The sequence below is a fragment of the Papio anubis genome, chromosome X, assembly GCF_008728515.1.
Source record: "Papio anubis isolate 15944 chromosome X, Panubis1.0, whole genome shotgun sequence".
In the NCBI taxonomy this organism is placed as follows: Eukaryota; Metazoa; Chordata; class Mammalia; order Primates; family Cercopithecidae; genus Papio; species Papio anubis.
In genome coordinates, this window is record NC_044996.1 from 97,819,466 (window position 1) to 97,840,618 (window position 21,153).

The following is a 21,153-nucleotide window of genomic DNA, read 5'->3' on the forward strand; positions in this document are numbered from 1 at the left end:
CTTCCAGTCTTTTCTTCCAGGCAATCTAACAAATATTTATTTAGTGTCTACTATATGTGGGGTGGGGTGGACAAAGGGAGAGAGCCTATGTATGTACGCCAGGCTCAGTATGGGGAACAGAGACTTGTTTCACCAACTTGCAGACACTCAGAACCACACAAGCTTCAGGGATTTCAGCCCCGAATAAAGGAGGAGTTGTACAAATGCTGTGATGGAATGTACACCCAAATACAGTCTGACACCTTTCCCACCAAACTTCACCACCCTCATTCCTTCCTGGGTCTCAATTCCTCTGTGGTTTAAAGTTGAAAACTCTAAGTTGAGACTCATCTCCCCCATTTTGTGGATAATTTTGTCCTGTGTTTTTCTCCCTCTTTTTTTTTTTTTTTTTGAAACGGAGTCTTGCTCTGTCGCCCAGGCTGGAGTGTACTGGCGTGATCTCAGCTCACTGCAACCTCCGCCTCCCGAGTTCAAGCGAGCCTCCTGAGTAGCTGGGACTACAGGTGCGTGCCATCATGCCTGGCTAATTTTTGTATTTTTAGTAGAGATGGGGTTTCACCATGTTGGTCAGGCTGGTCTCGAACTCCTGACCTCGTGATCCACCTGCCTCGGCCTCCCAGAGTGCTGGGATTACAGGCGTGAGCCACCGGGCCCGGCTGTCCAGTGTTTCTCAAACTATGGGTCACGTATTGGCTTATGACCAACATTTCATTTTCTCCATGAAGTAGGATAAATAAAAATAGAGAATAACAGAGCATATTGCACATAGTAAATGAAGTTGTTGTTTAGCAAAACATATAATGTTATTCCATTAAGATATACAATCTATAATGTATATTATATATGACACACAGTATATAATACAGCTTTACAGTACATAATACATCTACATGTATATGTTCTTCTTTATGAAATGAAATAAAATAGCGTAGAAAAATCAGAATACATTACCCATAGTAAAGATAATTATCTATTGAAACCTAAATTCCAATTATGCATATGTATTTATATACATTCTAAATACATATACACATAATATATAATATACAACATTTTATATGTTACATAATATATAAGACATTCTATATCCTCATATTTGCTGTACAACATATGTGTCTTATGTAATATATATTACATATATAGGATGGGTTATTATGCAAATACATATATAGTGGGTTATATAAGCTTTATTTCTTACTGTGGCTTCTTTTCTCAGATAGATTTCCCTGGAAGCAGACCCCGAGACTCTGAGATTTGCGTGCAGGAGATTTACTGGGGAGAGTGCTTGGGAATAACACCTGTGGGGGAGGTGGCGAGGGAAGCAGGATTGTGCAGAGGGAAAAGTTGAGCTGTGATGCAACCACAACAGAGGACTCAGCCAATCCTCTGGGGAGCTCTGGCACTGGAAGGACCCTTCAGAGTTGTCCCAGTTGAAGCGGGGTGGCCAGGCTTTGAATTCCTACGTCAGTCATTGGCTGTAGCCTGCCCCCTGGGAGGAGGCATAATCTTGGGTGAGGCAAATCCCTGTTGCAGAGGCCAGTGCCCAGTGAGGGACACCTGTGAGCCATCAGCAGTAGATAATTCCAGAAGCTGGGGATAGATGCAAAGGCCTGGAGCAAGGAGGTAAGGATCTGAGGAGAGCATATAGTCCACACCTTGCACTGCTCTGATCCACTTCCTTATAGTAAGTTCACCCCATTGGGGAATGACATTTCCACAATTCTAATCGGTCTTGTTTTCTCAGGGACACTTGAAAGAGCACAGTAGTGAGATGAGCCATAGTCTCTGCTGCTGCAGTTGATTTCAATGTCATAAATGATATTCATCCTCTCCTTCCTCTATTGCACATTCTAGATTCCCCCCCACCCTCAGCTAGCACCTCTCTTGGTCTGGGTGGCTCCCATCCTGCAGAGATCCCTGAGCCTTTAGTCCCCATGCCCTTCTCAGGCTGTAGCTGCTGTACAAACAACCACATTGCCCATTTACTATCAAAGTTGAGCAAGGAGTACCAACAGATGCCCAAGCAGATCCCCTGGGTGCCAAACATACTCCTCCCTGCCTCCACTGCATACCAGCAGCTCTACCTCCTCCTGAGGAGCAAGGTCAGTCATGTCCCCTGCCAAGACAATGACTCCTCTTTATGTCCCTCGGCATGAGAAACCCGAAGTGCCCTGAGGGCAATCATAGCTTACAGTTTAATGGGATTCTTGCTGTGTCCCCTGGTAGCAGTGTTCCCCCTTGGAGAACCAGGACCTCTAACCTTGCAGAGCCCTGAGGGAACAGGAAGCACAATTTCAAAAGTGGATCACTGGGATTGCTGGTAAGCTGGGTCACTCCTTCCTGACCTCTGTGTCCCCACACCCGTGTATTCTACCTGTTAGGAAACACAGCACCTACAATGGCCATTGATTTAGGGTTGACACTGTTTTGGAGGATAGTGCCCATTCTTGCATAGTCTCACCTCCAACCTGGTGTCTTAGCTGTGGCTGCACCAAATTGGTCCATCATTTCGTCAGGCCAGCAGCTCCTGGGTGGCGTGGTGTGTAATACCATCAGTTAATTCCATGGTCATGGGTCCACTTTTGCACCTCCTTTGCTTTGCATTCCTTTACTTTGCTATAAAGTGTGTCCTTTGGTTTGATACAGTGTTATGCGGGGTCTCGTGCTGGTGGATCAAATGTTATGTAAGCCCTTAGACAGTGAGCTGGCTGAGGTCCTGCAGTAAGAAAAGGCAAACTCAAATATGGAATATTGCAGTCAAAATCGATTACTGCTCTTTGCAGGATGGAAGGGGCCCAATGTAATCAGCTTGCCACAAAGTGGTTGGTTGGCCTTCTGGAGGGATGGTGGCATGTCAGGGATTCAGTATTAGTCTCTGTTGCTGGCAGGTTGGACATTCAGCAGTAACACTGCTGCCCCCACACATAGCTTCTTTCTCTGCTGCTATTGCCACTTATTCATGTGCCCATCTGCTAGCACTGAGGTGGCTGATTAGAGCCTGGCTGACATCATCGGGCTGACTCATGCTGTCTACCTGGTTGCCTAGTGTCACTTCCATGGCGCCATGGCAGATGCTGTCTGATGGCAGATGCTGACTGGTGGGTGTTAACACACGATCCAAAGATCCTCACTCCTCTTTTTTTTTTTTTTTTTTTTTTTAGAGACGGAGTCTCACTCTGTTGCCCAGGCTGGTGCAGTGGCGCAATCTCGGCTCAGTGCAACCTCCACCTCCCGGGTTGAAGCGATTCCCCTACCTCAGCCTCCCGAGTAGCTGGGATTATAGGCGTGCGTCACCATGCCTGGCTAATTTTTGTATTTTTAGTAGAGATGGGATTTCACCATGTTGGCTAAGCTGGTCTTGAACTCCTGACCTCAGGTGATCTGCCCACCTCGGCCTCCCAAAGTGCTGGGATTACAGGCGTGAGCCACCACACCCAGTCTCACTCCTCACTTCTTACCCACTCCTAGGTGTCTGCCCACATTTCTGTATCCCAGACCTCTTTGTCTGGATCTTCCAATCTTTTTCTTTCCAGGCCCCTGACCAACCAGCCAAACCATTTACCACTGCCCATAAGTGGATATATGTATTCTAATCTTGAGGCACTTCTCTTTCTGCACAAAGGAGATGAGCAGGTGCACAGCCTGAAGCTCTGCGCACTGGGAGCTCTGCCACTGTCTTTCAAGCCCATTCCAGTTGGGTTACAGTGCAACCACTGCCTATTTTTGGCTTCCACCCACATACTAAGACAACCCATTTGTGAACCAAGCTTAGACCTTTCCCTCTTTCATCAGCTAGTTTTAAGGAGTCCCCTTAGTGAGACAGGCACTAGCACAACAGTTGTGGAAGACATGGGGATCAGGGTTATTTACCTGCTCATGCACCTTGCTTGGTCCTGCTTGGGCTCAATCCTGACTGCCGGGCCCACCTGACTTTATTATTTGGCAGGCCTAGCAGGACCCATCTCATAATGGGAACTTCTGGATGCACAATCATTTGGTGCCTGGTCAAGCATTCTGTCTCTATCAGGGCCCAGCACCTCAATGGGATATCTTTCTCAAAAGGCGTAAAATTCTCTGCTGCAGATGGCATGGCTTTGCTCCAGAACCCCAAGGGCCTCCCACTCAGGCTTCCCATAAGCTCCTCACTGCATCTTTCCCCACTACTGACACCTCCAGCATCATAAGATCTGCCAGATCATCTGGCCTAAATGGCAGGACTGCTTGTACCACAGCCTGGACCTGCTGCAGAGCCCTTTTCTGCTCTGGCCCTCACACAAAGCTGGTAGCTTTACATGTTGTCTGGAATATGGGTCAGAGCAGCATTTGTGCGTGGGGGATATGCTGCCTCCAGAACGGGAAGAGGCCTGCTAGGTATTGTGCTTTCCTCTTCATGGTGGAAGGTGCATGATTCAATGCTTTGCCCTATTCTTTGGAGGGGCCGTCCTGATTTACTGACCTGGACCACTGGATTCCTAAAAATTTTACTAATGCAGCAGTCCCCTGAGTCTTTGTGGGGTTTATCCCCCACCCCCGGAGTGAATGTGTCTTACCAGGGCAATATGCTAACCCTCTCTTGTTCATCTCACACAATCAGTATGATGCAATCGATGTGGTGGTCCAGTGTGCTATTCCATGGGATGTCCAGATAGTCCAGGTTTCTTTGAACTATATTATGACACCAGGTGAGAGAGATAGCATAGCCCTATGAAAGACCATTTACGAATATTATCATCAGACTCGTGAGTGTGAACTGTTTCTGATCCTTTTTCCTAATCAGAATAGAAAAGAATTCATTTGCCAAGTCAGTGGCTACCTGCTGCACCTGAGGTCTTATTAATCTGCTCTGACAATGACAGCATGTCCAGTATGGCAGGTACAAGCAAGGGTACTACTTGATTGTGCTTGCAGTAGTCTGCAAGCATTCTCCAGGACCCATCTGACCTCTCCAGGGACCAGACCACTCAATTCGATGGAGATAAGATGAGACCAACACCCCGGCATCCTTTAGATCTTTCAATGTGGCATTGATTTCCATAATCACCCATAGGATGCATACAATATTTTTTGTGGTTTACTGTTTTGTTCAGGGCATGGGGGTGTGCACCATTTTAGAAGCTTCTATCTGGACTTCCCTACTGAAATAGCTCTTACGCCACAGGCTGAGGAGCCCATGTAGGGGTTCTGACAACTACAAAGTATGCCATTGCAATTACACATTTGTGAACTGAGGAAGTGACCACTGGATGGGTCTCTGGACCCCCCAGACCCACTGTAAGCAGGACCTGGGCCAGGACTCATTTATCACCTTACCACTACTGTGCTTCTCAGCGTGACTGGTACCACCCTCACCAGCATATTTCTTATTGATTTCATAAGTTGAGTGTATCCTCCAGGCCTTAATCAGCTGGTGGGTTTTCCAGACTTCAGTAGTATATCTACTCCAACATGTCTGCTTCTTTGAACCCTTTAATCCTTCCCTGTGCAATCTGCCATGGAAGTTTTGCTTCACTTAGTGTGGGCCATTGTTTACTCCAGGTTTCCAAATACCAGTGTGTTAGTAACACTTCCTAGAGTCCTCGCCAGGGTTTTAAGTTCCATATCCTGGGAGAGCGCGCCAACTTCCTGTTCTACCTCCTTCGCCCATTGTCCTCAGGATCTAGTCTCATTCATACCTTCTCAGCCCCTGCCAATACATACTAGCCAGATTCTTTAGGTTCTTCTACAGATCATTTATCTCCTTCCTTTGCAAGCCTAGAACCTGTCCAGTCAGGTTTCACTAGGATTTCACCCTAATTTTTGGTGTGGTTAACAGGAGGAGAGGTGGGAGGTAAACTCTGAGGGGGCAGGCATTATCTTACAAAGCGCCTGTGTCATCTGAGGCCTCTGCATTATCTTTAAGCAGAAGGTCTATATTCTAACTCAGGGGAGTAGTCTACTTCAGCAGGCCCAGTGGATGCAGGTGAGTCTGTAAGTTCAAGGTGTTTAACTGCATCTGCCCAAATATCCCCATCTCAGAGTCCTACTCCTGTCCTATTAGGGACATGAGCATGGCCTAGGAGATGTGCTGGGCCTGAGAAGTCAACTTTCTCTGAAGCTCCGCCACCATGTAGAATTGAATTCTGAGCCTGGCCCTCCCTTCTGTCTGCCCTCTGACTGCAGGAGATGAGGGTTTCCTTAAATGGAGTCACGGAGGTCCTCTGGCTTTCACATTTTGCCTTGAATTCACCCTGAGCACGTCAGGTCTTTCTTCAGCTACTCAATGGCATTTAGGGAATAGTCACCAAAGTCTGGTTACCATTTCCCTGACATCACTCATGTTCCAGGAGTATTTCACCAGCCAGTACATTCCCTTCCACCAGAATCCCATTACAGCCCACCATCAGGAAAAGTCACTGCTGCTCCAAAACCCTGGGGGCCTGCACTGTATTCTCCCACCTGGGAGAAGAAATTCCACACAGCGTCTTTTCCTACTACTGACACCTCCAGTGTCATAGGATCTGCCAGATCATATGGCCTAAGTCACATCCTGCTTACACCACAGCCCGGACCTGCTGCAGAGCACTTTGCATTGCTACAGCATATCGGAGGCTATCTATGCCCCACCTCCCACTACTGACAGATCCTCACTGCCATCTGGCTGCTGGGTAACCCAGTGCCAGAACTGCATTAGACCACCCTTGTAGTTTGACTTCCATGGCCCACTGTCTTAGATTGGGTTCCCTGGAAAAAGACTTTGAGGTGGAGATTTGCATGCAGGAGGCTTACTGGAGTGTGCCATTGGGATCAACGCTTGTGAGGAGAGTTGGGTTGAGCAGAGGGAGAGGCTGGCTCAAGATGTAGTTGCCTCAGGGGACTCCACTGATCTTAGGGGGAGCCCTTGGGGCTGGGAGGGTCCTTCAGAGTCAGCCCAGGTTGAGGCAAGGAGGCTGGCCTTTCTTTCCCCTCATAGACCAGACCATGGGGATGCCCTCATGAAGTAGGTATAACCTTGGCCAAGGCAGTTCACTGTGACAAGACAATTCCCAGTGGGGACACAGCCATAAGCTGTCAGCAGCTGCCATTCAAGGTGCATTGTCCCTGAAGAAGAGGCCTGAGCAGACCACCACAGTATCCAACTACACTTATGGTCGGAAAAGTTTTAGAAACAGTGATACACCCTCATCATTCCCACTCATCAGTTTATAGATGAAAAATGTGCAGGGCTGAGAGAGATTCTCTCCTAACACTTCTGAGGGGATAGTGTCAGCGATGGTGGGTGTGTGTGTGTGTGTGTGTGTGTGTGTGTCAGAGAGAGAGCGAGGAAAAAGAAGTAGCTGTACCTGGGGTCTCTTGCATATGTCACTCAAGTCACCAGGGTCCATTTGTGCTGTGTGTGTGTGTGTGTGTGTGTGTATGTGTGTCCAAGACCCTGATTGTATGCGTGTCAGTGACCAATAGCCCTGAAAGTCTCTCCCCCTCATCCCCCTTCCATGAGAAACCTGATTGGGGATGAGCTTCCATCCCTGGAGCAGGCTGTTGGCTAGAAATCCTGAGCCTGGGGGAGGAGGCCACCGGAAACCAAGCCCAGCTGGGGACAGGCCCGGGGAAAATGACATAGCAGTTCGTGATGTTCCTACTGCTGCTCCCACTCCCCCTCCCTCCTGTTGCTCCCTCTCCTCCTCAGCTGCATTCCTCCCTGCCCCCCATCATTGCCAGCTACACTGGCTTCTCCTAGAGCCACCCAGCCCGCACCACTCAATCCACTCCTCCTTGTCGGATGCAGCTGCCCACCCATGGCCATTGTGTTTCTCACAGCACACAGCCACACATGGTGATTGTGCTCCTCCTTGTGAAAGGGCCAGAGAGTGGAGAGATGCTTCAGGCCACACAGCCAGACACCAGCACTGAGATATACACAGGGACTAAAAAATACACAAAAACAGGCAAGCTTCAGAGAAATGTAGTTCCTTCCTTTCTTTCTTTTTCTTTCTTTCTTTCTTTCTTTCTTTCTTTCTTTCTTTCTTTCTTTCTTTCTTTCTTTCCTTCTTTCTTTCCTTCCTTCCTTCCTTCTTTCCTTCCTTCCTCCCTCCCTCTCTCTTTCTCTCTCTTTCTCTCTTTCTCTCTTTCTTTCTTTCTTTCTTTTTTGCCTATGTCTTGCTCTGTTGCCCAGGCTGGAGTGCAGTGATGCAATCACAGCACACTGTCGCCTCGACCTCCTGGGCTCAAGCCATTCTCCTGCCTCGGCCTCCCCAGTAGCTGGGACTACAGGCGTGCACCGCTATGCCTGGCTAGTTTTTGTTTTTCGTTTTTGGGGTTTTTTTTGAGATGGAGTCTTGTTCTTGTTGCCCAGGCTGGAGTGTAGTAGTGCCATTTTGGCTCACTGCAACTTCCGCCTCCCGGGTTCAAGTGACTCTCCTGCCTCAGCCTCCCAAGTAGCTGGGACTACAGGCATGCACCACTACACCCGGCTAATTTTGTATTTTTAGTAGAGAAGAGGTTTCACCATGTCGGCCAGGCTGGTCTCGAACTCCTGACCTCAGGTAATCCACCCGCCTCGGCCTATCAAAGTTCTGGGATTACAGGTGTGAGCCACAGTCGTTGGCTTTTATTTTTTTCCCTCAATTTTTTTTTTATAGAGATGGGGGGTCTCTCTATGTTGTCCAGGGTGGTCTCCAACCCCCGGCCTGAAGCAATCCTCCTACCTCCAGCCTCCCAAAGTGCTGGGATTACAGGCCTAAGCCACCGTACCTGGCCAGATATGTATTTTCTAAGGTTCTTTGCCATTTACTGGTCTCCATGCAATTTCAAAGTATGTTCTAATTTACGTAGTACTGCTAATTTTATGAAGTTTTTTAAAAAAACATGTACAATGGTAATGTGATGAGCAGACTATATTTTGGGAAATACCTGCTTTCTGCAGTTTAAGGCCACATTTTACAGTTTGCAATGTCCTTTAACATTTTTGCAGTTCTGTGAGGATTACAACATACTTTATTCACAAAGCACTCTTTGATTTTTTCAAAATATTTCAATAATTATAAGGCACTTTGTGGTTTCTTTAGTAGCATTGAAGGGGCAAAAGGGTAAAGGGCCTGTGTTTTGTCTTCCCTTCTGAGATTTTGTCATTGACAGTTGTGTTCTGTTTTTCCTCTCCAGGGCAAAATACTTCAAAGGGAAAAAGATCCATGGAGAAATTGACATTAAAGTAGAACAGGTAAGTTGGGACATTTGGACCTGGGGGTCAGTTGTCCATACTGCAAACTGAGTGGCCATTTTTGTGTGATGTAGGTGAATCACCAATTTTTTTCTCCTTCCCAGGCCGAATTTTCTGATCTCAACCTTGTGGCCCATGCCAATGGCGGATTCTCTGTGGACATGGAAGTTCTTCGGAATGGGGTGAAGGTCATGCGGTGAGTATAAAAAGGGTACCTTGGTGTTACGAGCGAGGCATAAGAACTCTCCCCCTTAGAGCTGGGGGAAAGTTCCTACCTCCCCACCCATCCTTCTGTGGGCAAGAACTTAGGCATGGAATGTGGGGAGCCAACTTTTCTTCAGAAAAAGAGCCAGGGACCCCAGCATGCCACAAGCCAGGCTTTAAAAATATATATATATTATATTATTATAATAGTTAAATATATATATTATAATATATATTTAAAAATATATATAATATATATGAGATAAAAACAATATATATAAAATAGATATTACATAAAATATATATAATATATATATTATATATATAATATAATTATGAATTTTATATATAATATAAATATATACACACACACACACATATATATATATGTATATATTTCAGACAGGGTCTTGCTCTGTCTCCCAGGCTGGAGTGCACTGACACAATCATGGCTCACTGCAGCTACAACTTCTCAGGCTCAAGTGATCTTCTCACCTCAGCCTCCCAAGTAGCTGAGACTACAGGTGCACACCACCATGCCTGGCTAATTTTTATGTTTTTTTGTAGAGATGGGGATCTCACTATGTTGCCTAGGTTTGTCTCAAACTTCTGGGCTCAAACAATCCACCTGCTTTGGCCTCTCAAAGTGCTGGGATTATAGGCATGAGCCGTCACACTCAGCCTTCAATTATTAATTAAATAAACATTTGCTAGATATCTGCTACATGCCAGGTGCTGCTCTCAGGACTTCATATTCAACAAATATTTATTGTACACCTACTGTGTGCCAGGAGCTATTCTACATGCTGAAAGACCAAAAAAAAAAAAAAAAGAACCCGGGCCTTATGAAACTTATATTCTACTGTGAGATACACACAATACACAAATAAATAAGAAAATGTAAAAGTGCTAGGAAAAAAATATAGCAGTGACCAGATGTGGTGGCTCACGCCTATAATCCCAGCACTTTGGGAGGCCAAGGTGGGTGGATCACTTGAGCCCAGGAGTTCAAGACTAGCCTGGCCAACATGGTGAAACCCGTTTCTACTAAAAATACAAAAATTAGCCAGGCGTGGTGGCAGGTGCCTGTAATCCCAGCTACTTGGGAGACTGAGGCAGGGAAATCGCTTGAACCTGAGAGGCAGAGGTTGCAGTGAGCCATGATTGCTCCAGCCTGAACAACAGAGCAACACTCCGTCTCAAAAAAATAAATTAATTAATTAAAAAGAAAGAAAGAAAAAAGAAAAAAAATATTTAGCACTAAAGCAGATGTAGCAATTGTTGGATGATGGTGGGGTCTGCAGTTGGGATAGGGCGGTCTGGTTGCAGGAGAGACCTTTGAGGAAAAACCTGATGGAGGTGAAGGAGTGATCCATGCAGGTATCTAGGGGCAAGTGCTTTAGACAGACAGAACATCCTTGGTAAAGGTCCTGAGGTTAGAATTTATTCCGGGCAGAACACTGAAGACAGCTTGCAGTCCGAGAGATGGTGACCAGGAAGTTGTCAGAGCTGTGTGGGTAAGCTGCAAGCTGACCTTGCTGAGAAGGGAACAGGTAGGAGAGGCTTAAAGGGGATCACCAGGTGGGCAGAGGGTAGAAAGGGTGCACTAGGCAGAGGGAACAGCTTGCACATGTGTGCAGAGGTGAGGAACCACTTTGCAATTTCTGGGAGCTATGGAGATGTAGAAACTTGGTCTTTGTTTCGAGAGTGATAGGGAGCTACTGGGGGAACTCTCAACACTCCAACCCCTGCCACGCTAGGTCTCTGAAGCCGGATTTTGTGCTGATCCGCCAGCACGCCTTCAGCATGGCACGCAACGGAGACTACCGAAGTTTGGTCATTGGGCTGCAATATGCTGGAATCCCCAGTGTTAACTCCTTGCATTCTGTCTACAACTTCTGTGACAAGCCCTGGGTGGTAAGTAACAGGAAGGGTGCCACTGGCAGAGCGAATAGCTCATGCATGCATGTGGGAACTTGAAACCACTCTGCGATTTGGGGGAAGTGAGGGTGTTCAGAAGCTTACAGATTCCCGGTGAAGGACTCACTGACCCAGCTCTCCTGGTTCTCATAGTTTGCCCAGATGGTTCGACTGCATAAGAAACTGGGGACAGAAGAATTCCCTCTAATTGATCAGACCTTCTACCCCAATCACAAAGAAATGGTGAGTTTGGGGAAAATAGAGTGGGCAGGAGGGAAGAGTCATAACTACTGCAATAATATTAAATATTGGTATATTATCAGCTGTGTGATATCAAGAGTGTGGCTGCTGTGTGCACGTGGGGTCATGAAGTTACTTTGCGATAGGGTCTACCATGAGTTTCCTTATGCTTACAAGGAAAACTAAATCATAATACATTCCAATATTTATCAGATCCTGTTACTCATGTTATCTATTTTTGCCAGTATTAAAAACCGATTTCTAATGTGAATTGATAGAATTAATGTAATGAATCAGAATATATTACATATAGAAATCAGGTCATTATTACTAACATTATCAAATATTCCTTCTGATAGAAATTTTAGCTATATTCAAATTAGGATTGCCAATAACATTTATCAATAGTAATGTTATAAATTAAATTGTTGGCAAGGCACGGTGGCTTATGCCTGTAATCCCAGCACTTTGAGAGGCTAAGGTGAGCAGATCACGAGGTCAGGAATTCAAGACCAGCCTGGTTAACATAGTGAAACCCCGTCTCTACTAAAAATACAAAAATTAGCCGGGCATGATGGTGCATGCCTGTAGTCCCAACTACTCGGGAGGCTGAGGCAGGAGAATCACTTGAACCCAGGAGTTGGAGGTTGCAGTGAGCCGAGATCACACCACTGTACTCCAGCTTGGGCAACAGAGTGACACTTCGTCTCAATAAATAAATTAATTAATTAATAGAAATTGAACTTTTGGTTACTATTATAAAATATAATCACTGGCCTGGCACGGTGGCTCACGCCTGTAATCCCAACACTTTGGGAGGCCGAAGCGGGCGGATCGCCTGAGGTCGGGAGTTTGAGACCAGCCTGGCCAACATGGAGAAACCCTGTCTCTACTAAAAAAATACAAAATTAGCCGAGCGTGGTGGTGCATGCCTGTAATCCCAGCTACTTGGGAAGTTGAGGCGGGGGAATCGCTGGAACCCGGGAGGCAGAGGTTGTGGTGAGCCAATATCGCACCATTACACTCCAGCTTGGGCAACAAGAGCAAAACTCCATCTCAAAAAAAAAAAAAAATATATATATATATATATAAAATCACTAATATTACAAATTATCACTAATACTATAAATTATTTTTACTGTTGTAAATTACGAGTACCTATGTTATGAATTAAATTGTAGTTTCTAGTAGAAATTGGATAATCATTATTAATAGCATCAAAGATTATTGCTGTTATTACAAATGATTATTGCTATTACAAATTGTGCTCTAATATAAATTATAAGCACCTGTTTTGAATTATATACGCATGGCACACGCAATGGAGACTACCACAGTTGGGTCATTGGGCTACAATATGCCAGAATAAAATATGCTGAACATTTGAATAATAGAAATTGAATTATCGTTGCTAATATCATCAAATATAACAATTAATATTATAGTGCATTATGGTGTTACAAATTAAGTTTATTAGTATAAATGATTAGTACCTATGTTGTAAACTATTATAATTATTTTTTAAAAATGTAAACCCAAAGTGGGAGGATCTCTTGAGCCCAGGAGTTTGAGACCAGCCTGAGCAATGTAGTGAGACCCCATTTCCACAAAAAAATTTAAAAATCAAGGGCCGGGCGCGGTGGCTCAAGCCTGTAATCCCAGCACTTTGGGAGGCCGAGGCGGGCGGATCACGAGGTCAGGAGATCGAGACCATCCTGGCCAACACGGCGAAACCCCGTCTCAAAAAAAAAAAAAAAAAAATCAGCCTGGCGTGGTGATATGCACCTGTAGTCCCAGCTACTTGGGAGGCTGAGATGGGAAGATCGCTTGAGCCCTGGAGGTTGAGGCTGCAGTGAGCCATGAGAGCACCACTGCACCCCAGCCTGGGCAACAGAGTGAGACCCTGTCTCAAAACATTAAATAAATAAGTAAATAAAATTAAACCATTAGTACAAACAGTGTAAAAGTTGTTACAGATATAACTATTACCAGTGTTACAAATTAAGATTACTAATATAACCCATGAGTACCTATGTTTTGAATTATCTTGTAGTTCCTAATAGAAATCATTACTAATATGGTTAACATTCTAACTGCTATTATAAAAAAACACTAATATTAAAATTTTGATTACTAATATAAATTGAGTACCACAGTTATGAATCAAATTTTAGTTACAAATAGAAATTAAATAATTGTTACTAATGCAATCAAATTGTATAAGTAATTTTGTCAATTTTTACCAATATTACAAATTATGTTTACTCATATAAATGATCACCAATTTTATGACTAAAATTACAATTAAATATCAATATTGACCCAACATTATCAACTTGATCAAATAAACATTGCTACTAATATTAGCAATTCTTACCAGTATTACAAATTATGGTTACTGATATATGTCAACAGTGTTATAAGTTAAGTTTACTTACAGATAAAGATTGAATCATTAGGGTTTTTTTTTGTTTTTTTTTTTTGAGGAGGAGTCTCACTCCGTCGCCAGGCTGGAGTGCAGTGGCATGATCTCGGCTCACTGCAGCCTCCGCCTCCTAGGTTCAGGCGATTCTCCTGCCTCAGCCTCCCGAGTAGCCAGGACTACAGGTGTGCGCCACCACGCCCAGTTAATTTTTGTATTTTTAGTAGAAACGGGGTTTCACCATGTTGGCCAGCATGGTCTCGATCTGCCCGCCTCGGCCTCCCAAAGTGCTGGGATTACAGGCGTAAGCCACCATGCCCGGCCTAAATCATTAGTTTTAAGGAAACCCAATTTGTTTATCATTATTATTATTCTACATTCTTTGAGAGACATTACAGCAGAATGTGATTAAGAGCATGGACTCTGTAGCCAGAATTTCTGTGTGAGAATCTTACCTCCACAACTTGTTAGCTGCTTAACACAGGAAAAGTTACTTAAACACCCTGTACCTCAGTTTATTCATCTCCAAAATGTAGGTAATAATAGTTCCCACCTCATATAGTTGGTGTGAGAATGAAATTACTTAGTAAATGTAAGGTGTCTAGAACAATGCATCTGGCATATATTAACTGCTACCTAAGTGTTGACAAATTTCTCCTTCTATTCTTAGTTGGTTGAGTATTTTTGTCATGAAAGGATGTTGGACATTGTCAAATGCTTCTTCTGTGTTTATTGACATGATTGTGTGAATTTTGTCCTTTATTCTATGAATATGGTATATAGTACATTAATTGATTTTCATGCAAGTTGATAGGTTCATAAGTTTGTTTATGATGTGTCTAGGTGTAGACATTTGCATTCCTAGGCTAAATCTCACTTGGCCTTGGTATAAATCCTTTTTGTATGTTGTGGGATTCAGTTTGTGATTATTTTGTTAGGGATTATTGTATCTATATTCATAAGAGACATTGCTCTGTAGTTTTCTTATGATGTCTTTGTCTGGTTTTGGTATCAGGATAACACTGGCCTCATAGAATGAGTTGGACAGTGTTCCTTCTTCTACTGTTTTTGGGAAGATTTTGTAAAGATTGGCATTAATTTTTTTTTTTTTTTTTTTTTTTGAGACAGGGTCTTGCTGTGTTGCTCAGGCTGGTCTTGAACTCCTGGGCTCAAGCGATCCTCCTGCCTTGGCCTGCCAAAGTGCTAGGATTACAGGCGTGAACCACCATGCCTGGTCGGCATTAATTCTTTTTAAATGTTTAGTAGAATTCACCAGTGAAGACATCTAGTCCTAGGTATGTCTTTGTAGGAAGTTTTACTTATTCCTAAATCAATCTCTTCACTTGTTATAGGTCTATTCAGATTTTCCATTTCTTACCAAGTCAGTTTTTGTGTTTTGTGTCTTTCTAGGAATTTGTCCATTTCATCTAGGTTTTCTAACTTATTGGCACATAGTTGTTCACAGTACTCTCTTATAACACTTTTTATTTCTGTAAGGTCAGTAGTATGTCCACTCTTTCATTTCTGATTTTAGTAATTAGAGTTTTCTGCCCTTTTTTTTTTTCTTAGTCTAAAGGTTTATCAATTTTATTGATGTTTTCAAAGAACCAAATTTTTGTTTTATTAGTTTCTCTATTTTTAAAATTCTTTATGTTATTTATTTCCACTCTTATTTTATTATTTTTTTCCTTGTGCTTGCTTTGGACTTAGTTTGCTCTTTTCTTTCTAATTTCCTAGGAAAAAAAAAATGGAAGATTAGGTTATTGATTTTGATACCTTTCTTCTTTTTAGATATAGGCAGTTAAAACTATGAATTCTCCTTTAAGTACCACTTTAACTGCATCCCTTACATTTTGATATGTTGTGTGTTCATTTTCATTCATCTCAAAGTATGTTCTAATTTCCCTTGTGATTTTTTCTTTGACCTATTGGTTATTTAGGAGTGTGTTACTTTCCACATATCTGTAAATTTTTCTAATTTTTTCTGTTTTTGATGTCTAGTTTCATTCTGTTGTGGTCAAAGAACATATTTTGTATAATTTCAGTCCTTTTCAATTTGCTGAGATTTGTTTTCTGACTTAACATATAGTCTGTCCTGAAGAATGTTCCATGTGCACTGAAGAAGAATGTGTATTCTGCCATTGTAGGGTGAAATGTTCTATAGATGTCTATGAGGTCTAATTGTTTTATAGCATTTTTCAAATCTTCCTTATTGGCTGGGCACAGTAGCTCACGCCTGTAATTCCAGCACCTTGGGAGTCTGAGGCGGGTGGATTGCTTGAGTGCAAGAGTTCAAGACCATCCTGGGCTACATGGCAAAACCCCATCTCTGCAAAAAATATACACGCACACACAAAAAGCCACATGGTGGCACACGCCTGTAGTCCCAGCTACTCAGGAGGCTGAGGTGGGAGGATCACTTGAGCCCAGAAAGTGGAGGTTGCAGTGAGCTGAGATTGCACCGCTGCACTCCAGCCTGGGTGACAGAGTGAGACCACATCTCCAAAAATAAATAAATAAATAAAATAAACTTCTTTGTTGGATCCCTGTCTAGTTGTTTTATCCATTTGTTTAAGTGGGGTATTGAAGTCTCCAGCTATAATTGTTGAATTGTCTATTTCTGTCTCCAATTTTGCCTGTTTTTATTTCATATATTTTATGCTGTGTTGTTAGGTGCATATATGTTCATTACTGTTAAATCTTCTTGATGGATTGACCCTTTTATGATTATAAAATGTTTTTATCTCAAGTAACAATTGCTGTTTTAAATTCTATTTTACCTCATATTAGTATAGCTATTCCAGCTCTCTTTTGGCTACTGCTTGTGTGGTAAATCTTTTTCCATCCATTTACTTTCAACTTATTTGGGTCTTTGAATCTAAAATGTACCTCTTATAGACAGCATATAATTAAGTCATGTTTTTCATCCACTGTGCCTATTAACCCTTTACCATTTGCCCTGAGAATACTCTCTGATGGCACTTGTGGCTGCAGTGTTTACCCCGAGATAACTTTGCCACAAACTATCTCGTTTTTATTATTATTTTCACATCACTCTAGTATATTGACTTTGGAAACAAAAGGCATCATTCTATTTATAGCATTCTGTTTGTAGGAATGGTATTTCCATTTACAAAATATAATAATTCTCAATCGCTGAAAATGCTGAAATTCCTGCAAATGATGTTAACATCATTCTTGAACAGTTGTTGGCTGAAGATTCATTTGATGAATCTGATTTTTCCAAAATAGATGATTCTGATGATTCAGATGATTCTGATGTTAGTTCTGCTTAGAAATAACTCCAAGAAGAGTTTTCATATTTTGTTTTGACACTGAAAATCAGTCAGCTTTGCTTCAGCCTCAAAGAGCATGTTTATATAAAATCAAGTGAGCACAGGCATCAAGCTGCACGTTTTTTTTTTTTTTTTTTTCCTAAACGGGAAAAGGGTTAATTGCAGTGTTTAATTAACTTATGTTATTGTAATTACTGATAAGGTAGAGTTTATGTTTGTAATTTTGCTGTTTGTTTTCTATATCTTATTTTTTGTTCCTGTATTCCTCTGGTAATGCTTCTTTTATGTTAAACAAATATTTTCTAGTGTACTATTTTTAATTTTTCTGTTGTTTCTTCCCTATGTCTTTTATTTATTTTTTTAATTTAAAAAATTTTTATATATTTTTTTGAGACAGGGTCTGCTCTGTCACCCAGGCCAGAGTGCCATGGTAGGAACATGGCTCATTACAGCCTTAGCCTCCTGGGCTCAAGCTACCCTCCTCCCTCAGCCTCCTGAATAGCTGGGACCACAGGCACATGCCACCGTGCCCAGCTAATTTTTAATCAATTAATTTATGTATTTATTTTTATTTTATTTTATTTTATTTATTTATTTATTTATTTTGAGACAGGGTCTCACTCTGTCACCCAGGCTGGATTGCAGTGGTGCAATCTCGGCTCACTGCAACCGCCACCTCCCAAGTTCAAGCAGTTCTCCTGCCTCAGCCTCCTGAGTAGCTGGAACTATATGCGCCTGCCACCACGCCCAGCTAATTTTTTTGTATTTTTAGTAGAGGCAGGGTTTCACCATGTTGGCCAGGCTGGTCTCAAACTCCTGACCTTGTGATCCGCCTGCCTTGGCCTCCCAAAGTGCTGGGATTACAGGCGTGTGCCACCGTGCCTGGTCAATTTTTAAATTTTTTGTAGAGACAGGATCTTGTCATGTTGCCCGTGCTGGTCTCAAACTCCTGAGCTTACGTTATCCACCCACCTTGGCCTCCCAAAGTGTTGTGACTATAGACATGAGCCACTACACTTAGCCTGTTTTTTTTTTTTTTTTTCTTAGTCGTTTCCCTGGGAATTACAATTAACATCATTATTTATATTACTCCAGTTAGAATTAATACCAAATTAAGCTCAGTAATACAAAGAAATTGCCTCTAACTTTATTCCTTCATCCCTCCTTTGTGCTATCATTGTCAAACAAATTACATTTTACACATTGTGTGCCCATGAACATAGTTATAGTTATTGCTTTATGCAGTTGTCTTTTAAATCAGATAGGAGGAAAAAAAGTGTTACATGCAAAAAAATGCATTTATACTGTCTTTTATATTTACCTATGTAGTTAACTTTACAGGTGCTATTTATTTCTATATGTAGATTTACATTACTAGCTAGTATAATTTTATTTCACCCTGAAGAACTCCCTTTAGCATTTCTTGTAGAAGCGTGCTAGTGACGAATTATCTCAGTTTTTGTTTATCTGTGAATGTCTTAATTTCTCCTTCATTTTTGAAAGATAATTTTGCTGGATATAGAATTCTTGTTTGGCAGTCTTTTTCTTTCAGTACTTTGAATACGTTGTCCTACTGCCTTCTGACTTGAAGATTTCCAATGAGAAATTAGCTGCTAATCCTATTGAGGATTCCTTGTATATGATGAGTTACTTCTCTCTTACTTTCAAGATTCTCTCTGTCTTTAGCTTTTATAAGTTTATGATGTGTCTCAGTGCCCATATCTTTGAATTTCTTAGTTGGAGTTCGTTGCATTTCTTGAATGCATAGATTAATGCTTTAAATCAAACTGGGGGGATTTTTAGCTACATTATTCCTTCGAATAGTCTTTCTTGAACCTTTTTTTCTCTCTTTCCCCTCTCCTTTTGGGACTCCCATTATGTGGGTGTTTATATGCTTGATGGTGTTCCACAGACCTCTAGGACTATGTTCATTTCATTTACTTTTCTTCTTTCTCTTCCTCAGATCAGATCATCTCACTTGACCTGTCTTCAAATTCACTGATTCTTTACTCTGCCAGCTCAAAGCTACTGTTGATCCCCTCTAGTGAATTTTTCATTTCCGTTATTATGCTTTTTATCTCCAGAATTTCTTTTTTTTTTTTTTTTTTTTTTTTTTGGAGCTGGAGTTTCGCTCTTGTCACCCAGGGCTAGAAGTGCAATGGTGATTCCCAGCTCACTGCAACCCCACCTCCCAGGTTCAAGCAATTCTTGTGCCTCAGCCTCCCGAGTAGCTGGGATTACAGGCACACACCACCACGCCTGGATAATTTTTGTATTTTTAGTACAGAGGGAGTTTCACCATATTGGCCAGGCTGGTCTCGAACTCCTGACCTCAGGTGATCCACCTGCCTCGGTCTCCCAAAGTGCTGGGATTACAGGCGTGAGCCACCACACCCAGCCCAGAATTTCTTTTTTGTGTAATTTCTCTTTATTGATACTCTCTACGTATTAGGATATCATTTTATCCTTTCCTTTAGTCCTTTAAACATAGTTTCCTTTAGTTCTTTGAAAATATTAAAAATCACTGATTTACAGTTTTTGCCTATTAAGTCTAACATCTGGGTTTCCTCAGGGACAGTGTTTGACTGCTTTTTTCCCTGTGTTTGGGTCACACTTAATTTTGTCTCTTTGCATCTCTCATAAGTTTTTGTTGAAAACTGGACATTTAAATAATATAATGTGACAACTCTGGGAATCAGATTATCTCTCCTCCTCAGGATTTGTTTTTATTGCTTTGTTTTGTTTTGCTTTTAGTGACTTTCCTGAACTAATTCTGTAAAGCCTGTGTTCTTTGTCATGTGTGGCTACCCAAGTCTCTGCTCCATTAGCTTAGTGGTCAGCTAACGATTGGACAGATATTTCTTTAAATCACCTGAAACCAGTAAGTCTCCCAGACTTTGCTGACGGGCTCTGTGTGCATGTTGGGGTGTGCCTTTAATGCAAAGGCAGGCTGTTTACAACTTTGCCTTATCCTTCATTTCCTGCTTGTGCAGAGTTTTGAGGTCAGCCAGAGATCCTAGGCATACATACAGCCTTATGCGTATTTGTGGTTTTCTACATTCCCAGGCATATGTCAGAGCTTTTTAAAGCCTAATAATGGACTGATAATGGACATATCATTACCTAGATTTTCCTTTTACGTTTTCTTGATAAGCTTGTTGTTTTTTCCTAATTGTTATCACTGCCGTGTTAAACAGTTGCTGCTAATTGTTTCTGAAAAGCACCCCCAGAGAAAGCTGTTTATACCAGATGAGCCCCATGAGTAGAGTATTCAGGATAGTGCCAGACAGATCAAATAAAGACAGTTCTCTGGAAATGAGGTTTTGGAGGAACTCCAACCCTGTTCTGCCTCCTCCAATGGTTGCTGGTCTGCTGGTTTTCACCGGAATTGCAGGGCTGTTGGTTTTCAAGGCTTTTGTGGAGGTGAGGAGAAGGGATGCGTACAGGAGAAGTTCAAATGCCACAAAGTTTCCTGTTGTTACCAAGATTCAGTCATTTTCTTGAAAAAACGCTTTCTGAATTATAAACCTTGGTCAATTTCCAGAGTTCTGATAAGTTTGTTTTGACAATTTTTGCCAGTGTTCTCATTGCTTTTAAGGAGGAGAGGATTTTAAATGTCTGCTGACATCACCTCCAGGCATATCTTGTTCTTTCCCAGACCCAGCCCTAAGATAATAGTATTTCAAAGCCAAGATCTGGGAACTAGATTTACTCATTGCCACTGGAATGTTCTTGCTTCAAGGCCCTCTCATTGTGCAAAGCTAGGACATGTCACTTCTTAATTTCACATATATGTGTATATATAAAATTTTTATATGTGTGTGAGTAGAAGAATCAAACTGTTTTTTTCTTCTGCTCTCACAATACAATGTGTGGAG

The 21,153-nt window shown here is 42.3% G+C and overlaps 2 protein-coding genes across 3 annotated transcripts in view; both read left to right on the plus strand.

The window, feature by feature from the left end:
* Positions 1-21,153, plus strand: part of ZNF41 (zinc finger protein 41) — a 349,729-nt gene that overhangs the window by 169,581 nt on the left and 158,995 nt on the right.
* SYN1 (synapsin I) overlaps positions 1-21,153 on the plus strand; it is a 50,123-nt gene that overhangs the window by 3,688 nt on the left and 25,282 nt on the right. For both annotated transcript variants that reach the window (XM_003917636.2, XM_003917637.2), the window contains exons 2-5: positions 9,136-9,193; positions 9,298-9,389; positions 11,158-11,314; positions 11,471-11,560. In XM_003917636.2, the coding sequence (XP_003917685.1) occupies positions 9,136-9,193; positions 9,298-9,389; positions 11,158-11,314; positions 11,471-11,560 (397 nt within the window). The remainder of the gene's footprint in view (positions 1-9,135; positions 9,194-9,297; positions 9,390-11,157; positions 11,315-11,470; positions 11,561-21,153) is intronic.